At 43.8% G+C, this 21762-nt stretch overlaps 1 protein-coding gene across 2 annotated transcripts; it reads right to left on the bottom strand.

Annotated features, from left to right (window-relative positions):
* Positions 1 to 1687: 1687 nt before the first annotated feature.
* On the bottom strand, positions 1688 to 12302 carry LOC117051669 (ly6/PLAUR domain-containing protein 3-like). 2 transcript variants are annotated; one of them, XM_033158245.1, is made up of 6 exons: positions 12234 to 12302; positions 11655 to 11775; positions 9096 to 9251; positions 5782 to 5961; positions 4705 to 4836; positions 1688 to 2486 (listed from the first exon to the last, which is right to left on the bottom strand). In XM_033158245.1, exons 2-6 carry the CDS (start codon positions 11731 to 11733, stop codon positions 2161 to 2163), a joined length of 873 nt encoding a protein of 290 aa, XP_033014136.1. In that variant the 5' UTR covers positions 11734 to 11775; positions 12234 to 12302; the 3' UTR covers positions 1688 to 2160. The 2 variants fall into 2 exon arrangements, with proteins under 2 accessions (XP_033014136.1, XP_033014135.1); XM_033158244.1 differs by lacking the exon at positions 12234 to 12302 and having other exon boundaries at positions 11655 to 11834.
* Positions 12303 to 21762: the final 9460 nt, after the last annotated feature.

Below are 21762 nucleotides of genomic sequence, written 5' to 3'. Positions count from 1 at the left end.
TCATTCATTTATTTGAATATTTAAAGGTTCAGTCGATATCTGCCTTTAGGATTCCATTTATACCTTTACTCTCTAAGTATTCTTTAAATAACCTCCATTCTTTCCATACTGTTTGTTTCATTTGTCCTCTTATTTTTCCAGTTGTCTTAGCTAATTGTAAATATTCTACCATTAAATTTTGCCAATCTGTTATGGTCGGTACAATTTTGTTCTTCCAATTTCGAGCTATTAATACTCTTGCAGCCGTTATACCATACATACATAACACTCTTTTTTCCCTTTTTTTTCTTCTGGCAAAATACTTAGTAAGAACATTTCTGGTCTTTTTTTGAATGAACATTTTATCAGCTTTTTAAGTTCTTCGTATATATCATTCCAGTACTTACAAATAATAGGACATGTCCACCACATATGTTTGTATGACCCATTTTCTTTTTCACACCTCCAGCACAAAGGGGATCTATTTCTATACAATTTTGCCAATTTTTCCGGTGTTTGGTGCCACCTATACACCATTTTTAGGGTGTTTTCTCTAAAGTTGTAGCAGGCCGTAAATTTAATATCCTCCTGCCACAACCTTTCCCATTGCTCCATTAATATGTTGTATCCTAGGTCTTGGGCCCACCTCACCATCACAGATTTTACTTGCTCCTCTTTGAGCTCCCATTCTAATAGTATATCATAAATCCGTGAGATGTATTTCCCCTTACTCTGAAGTACTTCTTTGTCAAATTTTGATTTTTCTTTTGCCAGACCCATTTTCTTATCTATTGTAAATCTTTGGTATATTTGAAAATATTGTAGCCAATCCATGAGATATTCTTTAATTTCTTCATATTTTTTCAAATGTAATTCGTTTTGTTTTTCTTCCAATAATATTTTGTATGTGGCTCTTCCTCCTTCCATATTTACTTTTTAAATTGTTATTACATCAATCGGGGAGGTCCACAGTGGTATTTTGGGTTCTAGTATACCTTTAAATTTTACCCATATTAAATATAATGATTTTCTGACCAAATGATTAAGGAACCCCTTGTGAACTTTGACTTTTTCGTATAATAAATAAGAGTGCCAACCGTATGTGTTGTCTACCCCTTCCAAGTCTAGCACTTCTGGATCTGTTAAAGTTATCCACTCTTTTAGCCAGATTAATCCTGCTGCTGCATGGTACAATTCTAGATTCGGTAAGGCAAACCCTCCCCTTTCCTTTCTATCTGTTAGCAGTTCATATTTTATTCTCGGTCTTTTTCCATTCCATATAAACTTTGTCAAGTCTCTTTTCCATTCTTTAAAACATTTCATGCCCCCCAAAATTGGTATACATTGAAACAGAAAAATCATTTTTGGTAGGACATTCATTTTTACGACCGATATTCTGCCCCAGAGTGAAAGATGTAATTTATTCCATGTTTCCATGTTTGCTTTGATTTCCTTCCATGCCTTCTTATAGTTGTCATCATATAAGTTGATACTCTTTGGTGTTATATAGATTCCTAAGTACTTTACTTTATTTTTAATTTCTAATCCTGTCAATTGGTGTAGTTCCTCTTTTTCCTTTATATCTAAATTCTTAGTTATTAATGTAGGTACCACTTTAGCTAATGGGGCCTCCCGCTGCCACTGCACTGCCGCCGTGCAATTTCTGTTCTCATCCTGAGGTAAAGTTCTTAACCCGAGGTACTACTTCGGGTTAGTGGAGTTTGTAACCTGAAGCGTTTGTAACCCAAGGTACCACTGTATTATATTGAATATGTAGTTTATGAGTTGTCTCCAAAACCAGTCCTATGGAGAGTGAGACCCATTGAAGCATTGACTTCAGTAGGTGTGCTCTGAGTAGCACTTAGTTGGGTATAGTTAGGGTTGCCACACATGTGGCAACAGTCGGCAGCTGTGTCTTGTCAGAAATCTGCAAAATGTTTGGGGAAATCCGGGGTTATGGCAGCCCATGTTGGCAGTGCTGTTTTAGCAAATTATCCATAGGATTAGCTCAAAAAGTCTGGATTTTCACCATTTGAAATATGAAAACCCTAACTATAGCCCATCACAGCCCTAACTCACTCACTCCCTTCCTTCCTTCCTTCCTTCCTTCCTTCCTTCCTTCCTTCCTTCCCACATGCAGGTTCCAGCAGTTCAGGTACTCCCCAAACCCCTTCCTCACCCTCATATCCCAAGGACGGTGGCTCCTAGGACTGCCAGGAAAGGGCACAGTTGAAGGCTGAGCCCCTGGAAACCTGACTTCAGGGTGACAGGTACTTCTGCATGTCCAAGGTTATTATCCTCATCCTCATCCTTATCAGAAAAGAGGTTTCGGTTGGCAGTGCTGTTCATATTGAATGAAAAGCCATCATCCTTCCAATTGCATTTGCTGCCAGAGCAGCAAGGCCCCGACTCGCTGGTGATATTTATAGGGCCAAAGGATTGGCTCTTTATAACATCGCAGGATGAGCGCTGGCAGGTCCTGATGATCATGGGCACGGAGCTGAATCCTGTTGTGGGAAGGGAAGGGAGGACAAGAAAGACACAAAATGTTAGGTATGAGGGGTGTTTGCCCACTTCTCTCAGCATGCATTGAGACACCACAGGGAATTGTGAAGTACATGGAGCCTGAGGGGTAACCCACACCCTTGAGTTATTAGGGGGCAGAGCCCCCCACACCTCTAGAATAGCAGCCTGTTTTGCCTCAGAGTGGCAATTTTGAGGTGAAAAGTTTGTGGGAGTAAGTTAAATTACTCCGGGAGGCAGATTCTGACATCGCAGGTGGTTGGACTGAATGACCCTTGGAGTCCCTTCCAACTCTACAATTCTATGCTCTATGATTCTATAATGTTTGGCTTTAAGAAGTATCTTAATTATTTACTTTAACTGCGCAATATATTTTACTCTGTTTTCATTCTGCTCTGTGTCTTTTATCTGTCACATTTGAACCTGGGTAAGATGCAGCGGGTGGCGCTGTGGGTTAAACCACAGAGCCTAGGTCTTGCTGATCAGAAGGTCGGCAGTTTGAATCCCCGCGATGGGGTGAGTTCCCATTGCTCGGTCCCTGCTCCTGCCAACCTAGCAGTTCGAAAGCACATCAAAGTGCAAGTAGATAAATAGGTACCACTCAGTCGGGAAGGTAAACGGCGTTTCTGTGCGCTGCTCTGGTTTGCCAGAAGTGGCTTAGTCATGCTGGCCACATGAACCAGAAGCTGTATGCTGGCTCCCTTGGCCAATAAAGCAAGATGAGCGCCGCAACCCCAGAGTTGTCCGCGACTGGACCTAATGGTCAGGGGTCCCTTTACCTTTACCTCTAAGATGCATTTATTTCATTTAGAAAAAGCTTGTCACATCCCATTTTTCAGTTGCCCAAATCCTCAAAGCAGCTTGCTGCTGATTTATTACCTTTATTATAATAAAAAGATGGTACAATTAAGACGTCATCTCATCAAAAGGCCCCTTGCAATCGACTGATCACCCTAAAAAGGGAATAAATCAGCACACCATTGCTAAACTGGAGAGGGAGCCACAGTGAAACTGTAGATCAGGTTTCACCAACTTGGGGCTGTCCATATGTCATGGACTCCAACTCCCATCAGCCCCAGCCAACTTCTAGAGGGCACCAGCGCTGGCAAAGGCTGCTGTAAAGAAAACAGTCTTCAACCAAGACGTGGGCAGCAGTATTTGAAATTAGCCAGGCACATTTTTCACCTGCTATTGGCTACCTGCGACCAAGTGCCAGGATGACACCTAACATCTCTACCATCTGGAGGTACCAACCTGGGGATCACTGGATATTGACTGTTTTCACACACTAATACCACATCCTGTAGAATTCTATCTGTTATATTTTGATCTGCACAATCAGAATGAATTGTAGGAACCAAAATGCTTTTTCAGGAGCAAGAGCAGCGAACAACCTTCTAGCTAATTGTTGTCACTTGTCTTCACTTACCTCACCCCACTGCCCTGCTCACAGTTGTTAAGAATATTTTACGTTATGAATGGTCCATGTCACCATTAAGAAAAAGAGGTAGGAACAGGCCAGTATATATGTGGACTTTCCCTGGATGAAGAGCTTTTTCTTCTTTGAGAACGTAAAGTTCTTAACCTAGCTCAAGGTGGTCATCTGAACTAGCCAGATGTTTAACTGAGAATCAATTACAGTCAGACCTTCATTTGGAAAATAAGACTTTAGAGCCATATTGCCCCCAAATGGAAAGTAGACATTCTGTTTTTGGCGACTGTCACCTTGGTTTAAGGAGCCATTGGCACCTTGATCATATATCTAAGTTTCTAACACGTGGGCAGATGAAATTGTTTCAACCTTGTGCCTAAAACTTAGGTGCATTCCATAGCCAATTTACCATCATGGAGAAGGAAGGCATTGTTTCTGGTCACCAACCATCACTTCTTGAATTAAAGCACAAATACACCCTTTAAATGATGCTCTGAGAAGGGAAGCAGGGCATGATATGGTAAAATTAGAGGTCAGGAGTGGAGCAATTTAAGGCTCCCTCTCCACTTTCTCCCATAATTTCAGCATTGCACCCACCTAATCTCCAATGGAAGAGTGGCGTTGAACAATTGATGCCAAAGCATGCTTCCTAACAAGTCCTAGCCTCCCGCAAACACCAGGTTCTGATGGTGGAAGTGAGCCAGCTTGCGGGGAGTGGGGGTATTTCGGAGGGCAGGAGCTGTGGAAGAAATTCCCTAGAGCAAACTCACCTCCTGCATCTATTGCAATAGTAATGTTCATGCTGCCTTGGTAGCACCGGTCGTAGTCTTTGCTGCATTTCATAGTCCCCTTGATGCTTCCACCCCAACCAAAGCCTGAGTAACACTGGTTGGAGCCCGTTACTGGAGTAAGAAATCAAAATGAAGAGCAAGGGGTCTGTAGTGGGTCTGGATCGAAAAAGGTCACTCCCCTTTGTAGGAGTCTCTCACTTTTTTCTGTCTCTTAAATAATGATGGGGGGATATTTTGGTTTGCTTTGCATATCAAAGTAAAGCTGCTTAATTTGCCCTTTTCAAAGCATTGGGTATCTTAATCGTATTCAAAGTAAACCCACCAAAATGAATTGTTATGTGTGTATGTGGAAGCATTAAGCAAGGAGTTATCCTTCAAAATCCACACTTTCCTGAATGTTGTGAGGCAGTTCTCCAACTGTGCGCAATTTTTTAGGAGCTCCCGCCCTTGCTTTCTCCACTTGCCAAACCCGTCAGACCCTTCGCCAAACCCCACACCTGAACAACTCCCTTCCCTTTACCCCTCACTCACCCCTCGCCTATCCCTCCCCCAGCTCACAGAACCCCTGCAGTGAACACCATGTTCCCACTCCCCTCACAGCTGCCTCCAAACATTTCCCCAGGCTCTCACGGCTAAATTACACCCTAAAGCACACCGTCTTGTAAATTTCTTGAGAGGTGGGGTTACCTTTTCTATAGTAAGTGAGCCCAAGAGTTGGGGAACAGGGCCACTTGCCTCAGAAACCTCCAAAATTGAATACTTCAAGGCTCCCTATTGACCACCACCCACCCAACAAGTGAAACTGTGAATTCTCATTTAACAGTCAGGTGGCCTATTAAAAAAAACACACCTCTGTCCTCTATAGGGGTCTTGGGCACTTCCCTCATTTCTGTTTTCGCATTGCAAAGGTCACCAAAACAGTAGCTCTGGTCGAACTGGATGGCAAAGTGTCATCTTCAAGCCTCCCTATTGACAACCCCCTGCCCAACAAGTGAAACTGTGAGTTCACACTTTCCTCTCTGGTGGCCCTCAAACCCCCCTTCCCCCCCGAAATACCTTCGTCCTTGATAGGGGTCTTGGAAACTTCCCTCGTTTTCGCATTGCAAAGGTCACCAAAACAGTAGCTCTGGTCAAACTGGATGGCAAAGTGTCGGTCACCAGAGGTGAATGGTTTTGTTCCATCCATAAGGTCCTTGCTGGCGCAGCCTTTGTGGCTCATTATCAAAACGTCTTTATCTAAAATAGGGGTGGGGGGAGATGTATATATACAAACAATAGATCGGTGTAGTGGCATTTTGGCACTTTGACTTTTTTGCTCTGGAGGTGATTTATACATGATTTGGTGGGGTTAGGGTTGCCATATTTCAAAAACTGAAAATCTGGACACAAAAGTTTTTGTTTGTTTTTGGCCAAATTTGTTGAGCTTTTTCGTTTTGCCCAAAGTTGTTGATGCCCAGATATTCCAGTGATTTCCACCCGGACACTGTTTGGGATGGCCGAATTCCAGGAATGTCTGGAAAATTCCAGATGTATGGGCAACTCAATGCAGGGTGGGGTGGCTGCCAATCCCCCCTGTTTCCCCTCCTTGTTCATCTCTAGCTTGGTGCCATGGGTGGGGGTGATTTTGGTCATGTGAGGGCCTTCCTAGAACGTGCTGAAAGTTCTTCCCACTTCTCACTTCCCACTTCTTCCGGTTTCCTCATGACACACTTCCTGGCAGCGATTTTACCTCAAAAGCTGTGTTGGAAACCAGGCCAAGGCTGTGGCCAAACATATGTGGGCCACCTGCCTATCCTGTGACACAAGGGGCAGAAGGAATACTGGATGGTGCAATGGGTGCGGCTCTTGCATTGAACGGCAGCCTGCATTCTAGCCATGCAAATTCTAGAGCTTTTCTACACCCTCACATCTCCAAATCCTCCTCTGAGGCAAGTAAGATGCATATTCATTTCAAGCATGCAGTCCAGCCTGGCAAAAGAACACAAGAAAGGGCCGGAGCCAGAATGGCGCTTTCCCAGAGGAGGAAAGAAAATGCTGAACCAACTTAGGAAGAGTGGCTGATTAAATTGATGGATTATACTGAAACGGCAAAACTGATGGGTGTAATAAGAAACCAAGGGGGGGGATACCCCTGTTTCTTCTAAAATAAGACATGGCCATAAAATAAGCCATAGCAGGATTTCTATGCATTTGCGAAATATAAGCCGTTCCCCGAAAATAAGCCATACCCCGAAAATAAGCCATAGTGATGCGGCACCTCCCATTAAAACAGCCTGGAGAGGCGTGGCTATGCAGCGTACTGATGCGATGCGGTTAAAATAAGACATCCCCTGAAAATAAGCCATACTGTGTTTTGTTGAGGGGAAAAAAAAAATAAGATGGTGTCTTATTTTAGGAGAAACACGGTATTAAGGAAAGGGAGAAATTTGTAGAATATCTGAAAATTCCAGCATGCTAATAAGTTCATTAGTAGGATTAATTTATCAAGCAGTTAAAAATATTACTATGATAAATGGATGAATAACTTTAAAATGGAGTAAAGTGGAACAAGCAGTGTTAAAACTAAAGTAGAAAAAGAACCACAAAGGGGGAGGGGGAATCAAATATGTAATTGTATTCAAAATACGTGTTTGTAAGGTGTGTGTGTATAATCTTGTGAAAACTGAAAATAAAGTTTATATATAAAAAAGAACACAATGAAAGTCTACACCTGCCTCCCTTGTCCTTTTCTTTTCTTTTCTTTTCTTTTCTTTTCTTTTCTTTTCTTTTCTTTTCTTTTCTTTTCTTTGTGCCAGGGAACATTGTTTTATTCTAATAATCGAGGACAGTGGTTTTCACCCAGTGTGCAGTGGCACCCTGGGGTGCCTTGAATGATGGTCAGGGATGCCGTGGGCAACACTGGCCTCTGTCCCTCTTTCTTTCCTTCCCTCTCCCCTCTGATGCCCTCTTGTATCTCTGCCTCCCAAAGGCTTGCACAGGTGTTTGTTGCAGCAGCCCTGGCTACAAGCTCTGGGGCTGGCCAGGGGGTGCTGGTTGCCAGAAGCTGAAGCGGAGCCTCAGAGTAAGCAAGCAAGCAAGTGGGCGAAGGAGCCCAGCCAGGCAGTCCACCAGCCCTTGCTGTTGGGAATGGACAGGCTAGTGGGAGGCCGGCCAGCCATGTGCCACACTGGCCATTCTTGTGCTTGCTGTGTGCAAGGCTTGCCTGGGAGCTGAGTGCCCATTGTTGTCACTGCTGCCTCCCAAGGTAAGGTGCTGTCCTCATGTTCACCTTTGGCCAGTCTCCGTTGGGCCACTAAGGCTGGGGGTATCCTCTTCCCAGGCCCCGTGAGGCAGTGTGAGAAGGCACCTCTCTTTGGAGCGGGAGGGAGCAGCTCAGAGACCAGCGACTACCAGGAGGACTCCCAAGGAGAGGGAAGAGGAGGTTGAGATAACACTCCACAAGGGAGGGTGTTCAAAAAAGGGTAAGAGGCCCCTCTGCAGGCAAGAGGTGACATAACTGGCTCCTGAGCCCCACAGTTTACTGGCTTCCCACAGGGGAGCCGCAGAAAGAATGTAGTTGGTCAAAGGAGTCGTGGACTCAAAAAGGTTGAAAACTAGGATATTAAAATGAAAGAACAACACAAGATTTAAAAAACTTGCAGAAGGTTGCTCTTGTAACACTACACTGGTGGCAGGAATCTATGCCCCTCCAGATTTCATAAATTTGGATAGGAACACAAGTGTCCACTGGCGGAGGAAGAGGGGGACGGGGGGAACGCACCACCCCTGCAATGCGATCCCAGTGGGGTTCCATCTTGGCTGTCCCCCCACCTGCGCTAGGTGCCACACCCCTGCGGGGAGCGCACCACGCCCCCGGGACGTGCACCAGCCACGCCCCCACCTGCTTTCTGCCCCCCAGTGGCAGAGCATGAAGCTCCGCTACTGCAAGTGTCATCTAGTCCAATGCCAGATGCTGAATTCCACTCACATCAACCCCAGCCAGCATGGCCAATGGTTAAGGATGGCAGGAGTTGAGATCCAACAAAATCTGGATGGGCCAGAGGACCATTGCCTCTGCACTAACCTATGGCTTAGTTCTACATCTGAACTGGGTCTGTGTCAACTCTCAGAAACAGCTAGGGATTCTTTTTATTTAAAAAAAAGGAAGAAATGGAGGGCAGGGATAAGTAGAAAAACAAACACATGTGCAAATATAAAATAAAATGTATCAAAACACATTTTAAATACCTCAATTCTGAATGCATGCAAAGCATCATTTCAGGCCCCAGGCAATCCCACTGGAAATTTTATGAGTTGTGAGTAATTTCTTGATTTTTCTCTCTCAAAAATCTAGCAGCCACATAGGATCCACCTGGCAGAGCAGCACTTACCTATAGTGAATGTAAGTTGCGCATCTGTGCAAACGTTCTCTGCACTGGAGCAGTTTCTAATGCCACCTGCTATGGAAGTAGTTGATGTGGTGTTGCCCTTGTGCGGAGTGGTAAGTTTCACGGTGCTGGAGCTATGACACTTCAAGGCAGAAATTCCTTTAAAAGAAATGTGGGGAGAAAGGGTATGAGATGCTGGGGAAGCTATTACCAATGTCTTTTTGCCATGAAATCATCAGCGAGTAGAAATAGGTTCCACCCCCCCTTTAAAGTGAAAGCAGAAGTTGTTTGGAGGCAGAAATTTGCATCAAGTGCCTGTTCTGAACCGCAGGACCAAAGGAGGGTCCTGAGTGAGTGGTTTGATGCGTGGATACCAAAGAAGGATGCAAACTATTCTAGAATGGCCAGTCCTAGAGCTTTATTAATCATAGGGGTGGATGGGACCACGAGGGGCATCTAGTCCAATGCCAGATATTGGATTCCAACTCGCACCAACAACAGTAAGATGTAAACTTATGAAACAGAAAAATGACAACCAAATTATAGGTATTAGCCCCAACCCCCAAAAGGTATTGTAGTTAACTAAAATTAACCTAATACGGTATTTATAAAAATTGGGGGGGGGGGAGTTTTCTACCTGGGCATTCTTTCTTTTCTTCTCTTCTTCTGTTTTGTGTCTTAACTTACTCTGTGTATTTGTAATTATGCACTTTTTATCTTTTAATATAAAATAGAATATAGAGAAGAAGACGAAAACCCTACAGCACAGTGTAGGTTAGAATGTAAAGTTTGAACCAAAAATATATATGGGTGGAGGCAGCTGAAACATCCCCTCCCCACTTCTCCCTCTTCAGCAGGGAGGGGAGCAGAAGGCTCAGGTCTTCTTCATTTACTGCTTCTCCCTGGCCTGGGTAGATTTTCTCACAACTTTAAAAACACTACACTAGGCTGCTTAGTCATTGCCTCTCTACTGAGTGCCAGCATAAAGCAAGTCAAACCACATTCACTTTCCGGGAAAGCTCCCGGGAGACATGACTCTGCCTTCTCTTTCCCTGACACAGCCCAGACCTCCTCCTCCTTGCAGACAGGGCTAAACCCATGTCACAGAGAAACTCCTCCCCACCAACAGTCACAAAACAGACGGAGGACGGTCCCACTGGGGTGGGGCTGCTCGTGAAAGCTCAGTACGCATCCCAACAGAAAAGCAGATTTCAGCACAGACACGAACAGCCAGCCCACCTCGCCCGCTGGGTCCCTTCTCCCACAGATATACCTAAACCCTCATCATAGAGACACTTCTCCCAACCAGCAGCCCAAAATGTGACTTAAGCAAGTCATACGACGTCCACTATCTGGGAAACCTCTGGAGTAGGGTTGCAATATGTCCCCTTTTTCCTGGAAGCATCCTCTTTTCCAGGACCGGTTGCCACATGCCCTCTTTCCCACCCCAGACACATCTACTTTTTCAGGATTGAAATTTCTTTCCGGGACATAGCTGTCAAGTTTCGGATTTGAAAATAAGGGATCAACAGTCTCACCTTTCCCGGGGACAGTCACAAGGTAGTGGTGGGAGGAGCCAGAAGCAAAAGTGGGCGGCACTGGTGTGAACGTGCGCAGTAGGCTTACTGTATTTTGGAAACGCTGCCCGTGGGCTACGGCGCCTCGGCTGCTCAGCGAGCTGCGGTTAAAATTTACAAAGTGTGCGCCGCTCCGTCGTATTGTAACGTTTCAAAACATCAGCCACCCGTTTTCAAAGGCAGCCAGGCTCTGCCCCCCAGCTAACCCTATTGTGTAGCTGAGGGGCTCGGCAGCAGCTGATAGGGGCTGATGCAGGGGGCCAAATACGCCCCCCTGTAAGCGCGGGAAATGGCTCCTGCTTGCTTTGAGGCTGCAAGGAGGCGAGGTCTTCCCAGTCCCTGGCCAGCAGGGGGAGGGAGAGGAGCTGCTTCCTTTGAAAATACGGGAAATTAAAGGGATATTAAAAAAAGGGATGGCAGCGGGAAACTGCTTGAAATAAGGGAGATTCCCGGGGAAAACGGGATACTTGACAGCACTGGTCTGGGAGGATTTTTAAATGTCCAGGTTTCTGTTTGTTTGTTTGTTTGTTTGTTTCCAGTAATCTAAGAAAAAAAATTCTCCAATCTAAGGCACCCGGCTAAGAGAATCACAACAGAGCTGCAGCTTAAACTAGCTACATACTATATCACTCATTTTTCTTGTTGCTGAACTAAAAGGACGCTGGCTCAGCTACAAGATCTTGAAGAAGGAGTCTGGGAGGGCAAGAGTTAACATCCCCTTGCCCTTAAGGAGATTCCTTATGTACTTGTTAAATACAGGAATCATTTGCCCAACATGGGGCTCAAACCCCTGACCCTGAGATTAAGCTTCTCATGTTCTACCAGCTGAGTCATTCCACACCCTTGAACCCTTTTGGTTGCCCCTTTCTGAACTTTTCCCATACACCTTAGTATTCCTTCTTGTTTCTCCATGCAAATCTAGTTGGCACCCACCCAGCCACCCAGGTATGCATCTAGAGGACATCCCAATAGCAATAACTGGTACCTGAAATAAGAAAGATCAACGCCAGCAGTCCTTGCAGCACAACTGTTGCAGCTCTCCATCTCAACGTGACACGTTCCATGGTCTGAAGCTGAGAGGCCCTCTGAGCCAAAGAACCAGTTTCCTGATGAGTCGTGGTGGAAAAGGAAAAACAGTCTATGATCTAGTTACAGGTGGGTAGCCGTGTTGGTCTGCCATAGTCTATGATCTGAGACAGTTGGGCTGTTTGGTTATATATATATTGTGCTAGCCTCTCTTGCTCTCCTTGCCCTCTTCTCCCATCCTATCTTCCTCTCCTTTTTTTTTCTTCGTCTGATGTTCACTCCATGGCTGAATCACAAAGACAGTTGGGCGGATGTTTAGGGGTTCCCACCCTCCTTTCCCTCCCTATTTCCCCCTTTCTACCTATTTTTCTCAAGCAGAAAGACAAACTCATAGCTTCAGAAATCCTCCACTCTCTTTCCTCTCTCTCTTTCCCCAGTGGAAAGAGAGAGAAATGCAGTGGACTTTAAAAATAAAATACAGTAAAAATAAAATTCTAATGCAAAGCAATTTCCTTCAGCTTCCAGTCTCCAAACCTGCCTGGAGGAGATGCTTTTAGGATTTCCAGTTCCTTCTGTCCATTTTGTCCATTTTCAGACAAATCTCGCTGTGAACTTAAGGTGGAGGATGTTGTGGGGTGGGGTGGGGGAGTGTCAAAAACAGCTTGCTGCTACCACTTCCCTCTCCTCTCCCTGGCTCAGTGCCCTGTGCTGGGGAACCACCCGCCTGGCCTAAATCCAGCTTTGACAACAGACTTCAGCCACAGACTATGAAAACAAGAGTTGTTAGAGGCGAAACATTTCTGCCCAGAAAAGTGAAGAAAATGTGCATGCACACAGCTGGTATTTAGACATAACTTTGTGTTGGTTGAGGATCAATAAACTTTGTTGGAATCCTTGGAAGAAGCGGCTCTTTGGGTACATAGCTTCTGGAGAGCTCAGCTGGTTAGAGCATGGGGTTGTCAATACCCAGGTTGCAGGTATGATCCCCATTTGGGATAGCTGCATGATATTCCTCGACTAGATGATCCTCAGGGTCCCTTCCAACTCTACATTCCACGATTCTATGAGAAAGGCGAGGTGCTTGTTCTGGATGGGGGCCACCCTGTCTTTGAAGGAGCAAGTACAATGAGCAATGGATACTCTGCAATTTGAGAAGTTTTTACATGGCTATTACATGAACACAGGCCTGTGGTGCTTCAGTTAAAGCATCCAGAGCCCCAATGCCAAATTTAGTCCAGGGATATATGCTGGATTGTTGTGACTCAGCAAGGGAGACAGAGGTAACTGCAAAGCAATTGTGGCAACAGAGACTGTGGGAACTTTTGTGCAGCGGGGGGCACACTGGTGGCAGGGTGCAGAGGATGAAGGAACCCACCACAGAACTCCAGAAGCCCTGCATGCCTAGGGAAAAATAATCTCTCTTGGCCACAGCACCTTGCGGGATTGGGGCCAATGGAGCTCCTTCCTCTGCGTTCTGGGTACTAGCTCTCGGAGTGTGGAGGAACGAGCTCCGTGGACTCTGACTTCGCCAGGCACATGCAGGAAAAAGCTCCATCAGCCCTGCGTGGCGATGTGGCCAAGGGAGCTCCTTCTTCCCTTGGCCAGTGGCGTAGTAAGGTCAGGTGCTACCAAGTGAAGAAAATTTATTGTGTCCCCCCCCCATTGAATTTATGAAAAGAAGGAAAAATAAGATACAGTTGCAAGTGTTTATTTACTTAACATTGTGAGCATGAACACTTAAAACCATTTCCCCCTAACTTTGTTCTCTGCAAATTTTGAAATCGCATGATCAAAATCAATTCCTTTCGCTACTTTGTTTTCAATTGACAAGATGGCTAAGCCAGAGAGCTGAGCTTGAAAAAACTCCTCTCACATGATGTCTAGCAATGTAAACTGAACTTTAGAATACCGTAACTATTCAGAGATTTACATTAAGGCTCAAAGCAAACAGTAAATTGCCCTAAAAATGGTGATATATACATATATTTGTTTTTAACTTTTAGGCTGTGTGCCTGTTTCAGCAATTCACATAAGCCTCTAGCAAAAATATCATTTATGGAAATAGCCGGAGTTATACAAACAGGCCTTACTAAAAAATGTCAGAAAGCTACTTTGTAACTACTCACTTCTAAACTAGGATTGCATCCTCTGCAAGGAGATAGAGCAGCTTCAAGCCTATCTGCCTAATGATAGAACCACCCCTAATTAATGTCACCCTATACCATATGCATCCTACCTCTGAATTGTACCAGCAGGTCATTATAAGAACAGCTGTTTAAGAAATGGTGCCTGAGTTAATTTATAATCTGAATTTAACAAGGAGATTGGTCTATAATTTTGGGTTTTGGGATTAAAGTTATTAGGGCTTCTTTCCAGGATTCTGGTATTTTACCATCTTCTAAAATATTATTCATAATCTTAACAAAATCGAAAATTCTTTCCAGTAGCACCTTAGAGACCAACTGAGTTGGTCATAATCTTATTGAGTATTGGCAATATAGCCTCTTCTAACTTTTTACAATAACTTATTGGGATTCCAAATAAGAGCCAGTGTGGTGTAGTGGTTAAGAGCGGTAGACTCGTAATCTGGTGAACCGGGTTCGCGTCTCCTCTCTTCCACATGCAGCTGCTGGGTGACCTTGGGCTAGTCACACTTCTCTGAAGTCTCTCAGCCCCACTCACCTCACAGAGTGTTTGTTGTGGGGGAGGAAGGGAAAGGAGAATGTTAGCCGCTTTGAGACTCCTTCAGGTAGTGATAAAGCGGGATATGAAATCCAAACTCTTCTTCTTCTTCTTCTTCCATCCGGGTCTGGTGATTTCCCCGTTTTTGCTTTTGTTATTACTTCTTGTATTTCTGCTGTATTTATGGGGGAGTTTAAGTATTTATATTCATCTTCTGTTACTGTTGTTAATTTATTTCAGTTTAGGTATTCATCTTTTTTGTTCTCCTCTTTTTCTTCTGCTTCATACAACTTTTTGTAGTAATTTACAAAGCTCTTATTATTTTTTCTGGTTCTTCTACCACCTCCCCTTGATCTATTATTTTCTCTATTATTTTATCCTTTTGTCTTTTCTTTGATAACCATGCTAACATCCTTCCAGGTTTATTTGCTGATTCAAAACTTTTTTGTTTAAGCCATTTAATTTTATTTGTAATGATTTAATATTCAGTTTAGCTTTTTCATTTTTGGGATTTTTTACCGACTCTTTCTCATTTTGTCTTACCTGTTTCGTTATTTGTTGTAGATTATTTCCCCTTATTTTCTTTTTTATTGCAGTCTGTTGAATCCAGAATCCCCCCATGAATGCCTTGCTGGTGTCCCATACTATATTTATGTCTGTCCCTTGTTTAGTATTTATTTTTAAAAAAATCTATTAATGTCTCTTTGACTTTTTTTTTTTTTACTTTTGTTTCATCATTCCAGATGTCGTCATTCATTCTCCATCTCCCTGTGGTTTTCTTATTCCATATTAACTGTAATGTTACCAGGTTGTGATCTGATAGTATTCTAGGTTGTATTTTAGCTTTTTAAAATTTTAATATTAATTTTTTGGATATCCAAATCCTGTCTATTCTACCTCCTGGTTTTTTTAGCCTCTAAGAAATGGGTGAAGTCTTTTTCATTTGGATGTTTCACTCTTCGTGTATCATAAAGATTAAAGTTATCGGCCATTTGAAAGAAGGAGAGTGGTAACTTTCCTTAATTTGATATATTTTCTCTAGCTGGTCTGTCCATTTCATTTGAGGTCACCCCATTGAAATCTCCCATAAGTACTTTCATTACTATAATCCCACATCTTCTCCTCCAGCTTTTTGTAAAACAGCTTTTTTGTCGTTAGGTGCATAAATTCCTATAATAATTAATTTTTCCCTTTCATAAATTATTTCCACCCCAATAATTCTTCCATCTCCATCTTTAAACAACATTTTAGGTTTTAAATTTGGTTTTGCATATATCACGATTCCCCCCCCCCTCTTTTTGGACAAACCTGAGGCTATAAATTCCATACCTAGTCTTTTATACCTAAATACTGTTTTGTATTTCCTGGCTACATGGGTTTCCTATAGGCAGATGATATCCCATTTATTTTTCTTTAATAACTGTTCTATTTTATTTATTTTAAGTTTGTTGCTTAAACCGTTCACATTCCAGGAAAGACATTTTAATCCATTCTCTCAGCAAAGTTCCTTTTGAGTCCTTCCAAAACGGCTTTCTCCCCTTCCCCCACCTTTCGTCACGCTGATGGCTTTTCTACTTAGATTTGAGAAGTACCAGGGATTTTTTTCCCCTTTGAAGTGCCATTCAAATTTCCTTCTATCTTCTTTCACAGTTTTACAGTTTAACAGCCGCATTGAGGTAGACCCCCTTAATCCACACCTCACGCTTTTTGTTGTTATTTTCTGGTAGCTGCTTCTCCCTTTATATTACTTTCCATTCCTGCTTGCACCTTACATGACAGCTGGGGGGGGGGGAAGTCAGATTATTTTAATTCCCTATTTTTGTGGAGTAAACCAGCTCTGTTCATTCAGGTTTCAAGGCGCTTGCAAGCGAGAGTGCTTTTCGTTCAGAGCGCTGAGGTTCTCCCCTTTTCACTTTATTCTTTTTTTTAGTTGAATTTTTCGGTTTTGAGAAGGGGAAACCCCCTTTGCGCCACCTAGAACTTTCGCTACCCAAGAACCCAACTTGGGCATTGGGGAAACTTCGCCTTCGGTTGCTCCCCTTACTGTCTCTCGTCTTGCAGCTTGTCTGTCTTGAGGTGGCAGGAGCGCAGACTACGACCCACTTGAGGAGGGTGCAAGTCAAGGTCAGCGAGGACTGCAACCTGAGGATAAGGAGTACAGCCTTTGGAAAGCACTGGGGGCCACATAGAGACATTTGGAGGGCCGCATTCAGCCACCGGGCCTGAGGTGCCTCGTGTCTGTAGCAGAGCAATACTTGTCTTGCCTAGAATCACTGCTGAATAGAGTCTCTAAAGGCTGATTCTATCATTGTAAACCCCAGTTGGTCAGCCAAACATTTTGTCCCTCTTGTGGGGTTTTATTTTCCAGGCATTTGCAATTGTTTCATCACATCTGTTCTGCTTAACAACATTGTATTATTTTTTGTCTCTCAGTCTTACTCCTGTTTGAAGAATATGATGTAGTTTTTATTGCATTGTGTTGAATGAAGAGTGGATTTTTCAAGAAAGAAAGAAAGAAAGAAAGAAAGAAAGAAAGAAAGAAAGAAAGAAAGAAAGAAAGGCACAACTATCGTGTATTACCTTTGCCCTCTAGTGGTAGGAACATAGAATCACAGAATTATAGTAAATAGATTACCATTGATGAAAAGGATTACCATTCTTGATATTGTCCCCAAATTGGATGCCTCCCCCTCGACCTGCCGAGCAGTGGCAAGAGCCCATGGGGTTCCAGGCAGTGACTCAGAGTCTGTGTTCCTTTGGAGAACTGAGACATGGCGGAGACTGTCGTAGCTTTAGTAAATATGCTTAATTCACCTTTTTACACCTTAAGTCTGCATGGAGGGAGTCCAGATCATACAGCAGAGTTATTTCAAGAGGATGTCCAAGGCATCTGTCTTCCCCACCCATTAGCCAGTCTGCCAAAGTTGGATCCCAGTCCTTCTTCCTTATTCCCAACAGCATTTTTTAGATAATACTTTATTCGGCTATAAGCCCACAAGGTAAAAGAGATCAATGAATAAAAACAACATTTTACATTCTAAAATATCAACTAAAACATTTCAATGCATAATCTCCTTTGCATTACGTACAAGCTCTAGATGTACCGTATTATGGCCTTAAGGATAAAGATGGAACATAGAATTTACTAGATTTTTAATAGTCATGAAGAATTCCGTGAAGTCTTTTATATGAAAGAACTGAAATCAGGAATCTGGCAACCTGTAATGTTCTATAAGAGTCAATGTCCTGGAGTAGATAAGCTAGATGCAATTCAGGTGGTTTAGCAACAATTTCCAGAATGATTGAACTCAGAATCCTTGATCGGGGAACAATGTATAAAGGGCAATTTAACAAGATATGGTAAAGGGATTCTATTGATTTGTTATCACGTGTGCATAAGACAGAGGTTTTACCATTAGAAAATCTATTGCTCAGAACATTTGAGGGGAACGCATTAAATCTGGCTCTAACAAATGCAAATCTGTGAGACGCAACCAATAAGGTAGACAGATATCGAGGTATCTGGGGCATAGATGTAATGCCCAGATTTATCGGAGAACACATTCCTCCACCTGTAGTAAGATTTTGTTGCAAATCAACCTCCTCCAATCTTTGTTTGATGAGCTTTTTAGCTGCAATTAGATCTAAATTTAGTATATCAGAAGGAGAGATTCTATAAGACAACAGTTTGGATGGCTATTCCCAGCAGCATTTGCTCAAAACTCTCTTTTCCTGTCACCTCACACCCGGTTACCCTGGCAACCTTCCAAACCCCCAGTCTCTGTTCACACCTCAGGGCAGGGGGGGGGGAAGGATGGTTCTCTTGCATTGCCAATGGCCCCCTAGAGCCCCCTATTGTTCCTTAATGGCCCATGGTTGGCCAGGTCATTTTGCATAGGAATTCCTCTTCAGCTTCTGCTCTTGCTTCATATCCCAAATAATCAACATCCAAACATTTATTAATTTCTAGGGTTTAGGGGTCCCCAAAATCTATAACAATATTATTATATTGAATATGTAGTTTCTGGGTTGTCTCCAATGCCAGCCAATTGGGGAGTAGTCCCATTGAAGTTAATGGGCAGGGCTATTAACTTCAGCTATAACAGGAGCGTCTCCACCCCCATTGTTCAACCCAGACACTGAGGTCCAACTCTGAGGGCCTTCTGGCGATTCCCTCACTGCGAGAAGTGAGGTTACAGGAAACCAGACAGAGGGCCTTCTCGGAAGTGGCACCCGCCCTGTGGAATGCCCTCCCATCAGATGTCAAGGAAATGACGATCTATGCGACTTGTAGAAGTCATCGGAAGGCAGCCCTGTTTAGGAAAGTTTTTAATGTTTGAAGTTTTATTCTGTTTGTAATTTTCTGTTGAAAGCCTCCCTGAGTGGCTGGGGAAACCCAGCCACATGGGTGGGGTAGACATTTATTATTATTATTATTATTATTATTATTATTATTATTATTATTATTATTATTATTTTCAGTGGGTATAGCCCTTAGTATTTTGCCATAACAGCCCAAATCTGTGGGGTCTTGGGAAGCAAGCAAATTGCTTGGTTTTGGGAGGGAGAATCAGGCCCCAAAGCGGTGGTTATCCAAAATAAAATATTATTTTATAGATATGAGCCATACATCCAATTGGTTGGGACAGTTCACTGTCTTGAAGCCCTTCCTCCCTCCCTCCCTTCCTTCTCCACAACACAGCCCTTCCAAACCCAAATGCAGGTTCCAGCAGTTCAGGTGCTCCCAAACCCCCTTCCTCACCCCCATATCCCAAGGATGGTGGTTCCTAGGAGTGCCAGGAGAGGGCAAAGTTGAAGGCTGAGCCCTTGGAAACCTGGCCCATAATGATCATAAGACAGGTATGGGTTGGTGGTGCTCTTCACACCATGACTGGTTGGGTTGATAATTTTGCCATTACAATTGCTGCCGGAGCAACAAGACCCCGAATTGCTTGTGATATTTATGGGGCCGAAGAATTGGCTCTTTATACCATTGCAGGCTGGGCGCTGGCAGGTCCTGAACGTCATGGAGGCTACGGCGTTTCCTGTTGTGGGAAGGAAAGGTAAGAGAAGAAAGGAACAAAACGTTAGACAGGAGGGGTGTTGCCCCTCTTCTCCCAGCATGCAGTGGGACGCCACATGGAATCGTGAAGAACATGGACCCTGAGGGGTAACCCACACCCATGAGTTCTTAGTGGGCAGGGCCCCCTACACCATTGAAAAAGCAGCCTGTTTTGCTTTAGAGTGGCATTTTTGAGGGAAAAATCTTTGGGAGTAAGTTAAATTATTCCAGGGAGAAAACTCTTAACTGACATAACGTTTGGTCTTAAGAACTATTTTAATTATTTATTTTAGCTGTGTCATGTATTTATTCTCTTTTATGTCTTTTATCTTCTGTAATGGCTTTGGCCACACACACATATATCATATTTGCATAGGTTGGGATGTGGACCAGTTAATCGCAAAGCATGCTTACCAGCAAGTCCTGTCCACCCACAACAGCCAGGCTTTGATACTGGAAGAGAGTCCAGCAGGGGCCAGGAGCTGTGGAATAAATTTCCTAGGGTGAACTCACCTACTGAAATGCTCTTGGTGCCATTGTAACACTGGTTGTAGCCCCTGCTGCATCTCATAGTCATTGTGCGTCAACTCAAAGCCTGAGTAACACTGGTTGGAGCTGTTTGCTTCAGCCTCTGGAATAAGAAATCAAAATGAAGAGCAAGGGGCCTGCTGAGCATCACTCGCCCCATTAAGCTGCTAATGTGGGGCTGGGTTGAAAAGGGTGCCTCCCCTTTAAAGGAGGCTCCCCCATTATTCGGTCTCTTCAATAATGATAGGGGGTGATCTTTCCATTTGCTTTGCATATCAAAGTGAACCTACTTAATTTCCCCTTTTCAAAGCAGTCAGTACTTTAATTGTACTCAGGGTAAACCCAGTGAAACCCATTGAAATAAGTATAGGTTGATGTGAGAAGAAAGAAGGAACTATCCATCAAAACCCACACTTTCCTGAATTTTGCAAGGCAGTTCTCCAACTTATAATGTGCATTAATGTTTGCACATATTAGAAGCTGCCACCCTTGCCTTTCTCCACATGCTAAATCCGCCAGACTCTTCGGCAAACTTCACACCTGAGCACATCCCCTCCCTTTACCCCTCATTCAGCCCCCACCTCACCCCCTCCCCTGCAGTGCACCCCATGTTCCCACTTCCATCACAGCTCCCTCCTAACCTTTCCCCATGCTCTCACGGCTAAATTACACCCTAAAGCACACTGTCTTGTAAATTTCTTGAGAAACGGGGTTCTTTTCTTTGGCACGTGAGTCCAAGAGTTGGGGAACAGGGCCGCTTGCCTTAGAAATCTCCAAAATTGAATTTTTCAAGCCTCCCTATTGACAACCACCCACCCAGCAAGTGAAATTGTGAGTTCTTACTTTCCTCTCAGGCGGCCTTTAAATAAAAAATAAAAATACCTTTGTCCTTGATAGGCATCTCGGGAGCATTCCACATTTTCAAATTTGCATTGCAAAGGTCACCAAGACAGTAGCTCTGGTTGAACTGGATGGCAAAGTGTCGGTCACCAGAGGTAATTGGTTTTGTTCCATCCACAAGGTCCTTCCTGGCACAGCCTTTGTGTCTCACTATCATAACATCTTTATCTAAAATGAGGGTGGATACATATATACAAACAATAGATCGATGCAGTGGCAGGGTGTTCCAAAGACCCTTTTTTGTTCTGGGGGTGATTAATACATGATTTGGCAGGGTGGAGTTGCTGCCAAAGCTGCCTGTTTTCCCTCTGGTTCGTGGCTAGTTTTGTGCCAGGGATGGGGGTGATTTGGGTTATTTGAGTGCCCCTTGAAACTGCTGACACAGTTCTTCCCGCTTTCTGCTTCTGCCTGTTTTTTGGGGTGGAGGGGGCACACTTCCTGGCTGTTGTTTTACTTCAGAAGCCTAATAACTGGGTTGGAAATCAGCCCACGGTTGTGGGCAAACATCTGTGGGCCACCTGACGCAAGAGACAGAAGGAATTCTGGATGGAGCAATGGGTGCGACTTGTCCTTTAAGAGGCTGGCCAACATCCCAGTCATGCAAAATGCAGAGCTTTTCTACACTCTGACATTTCCCAAACCCTCACTGAAGCACGCAAGAGGCACTTCGTATTTCTATCATGTAGACCAGCCTAGCAAAATAACTCAAGGAAGGTCTGCACCACCCTCCCTTGTCCTTTTTGTTTGCTTGTGCCACAAGGAGATAAAAGGTTTCTGCTTTCGTATTTGAATTCGGCATAGTTCTCTGCAATGTCAAAACAGGAGAAACCTACGGAAGCTTGCTCTTGTAACCCTACATGGCTGTTAAAGTAGTATTAGAGTGTTTAAAATGTAT

The sequence above is a fragment of the Lacerta agilis genome, chromosome 8, assembly GCF_009819535.1.
Source record: "Lacerta agilis isolate rLacAgi1 chromosome 8, rLacAgi1.pri, whole genome shotgun sequence".
NCBI classification, from domain to species: Eukaryota; Metazoa; Chordata; class Lepidosauria; order Squamata; family Lacertidae; genus Lacerta; species Lacerta agilis.
This window is presented reverse-complemented; position numbering and strand designations above follow the sequence as displayed.

Excerpts from the sequence above, each read along its gene's own strand:
- LOC117051669 (XM_033158245.1), bottom strand. The coding sequence starts at position 11,733 with ATGGAACGTGTCACGTTGAGATGGAGAGCTGCAACAGTTGTGCTGCAA. Across the intron at positions 5,962-9,095 it reads GCAACTTACATTCACTATAG|ATAAAGACGTTTTGATAATG; the intron begins GTAAGTGCTGCT and ends CCCCTATTTTAG. Across the intron at positions 4,837-5,781 it reads GACCCCTATCAAGGACGAAG|TAACGGGCTCCAACCAGTGT; the intron begins GTATTTCGGGGG and ends TTCTTACTCCAG.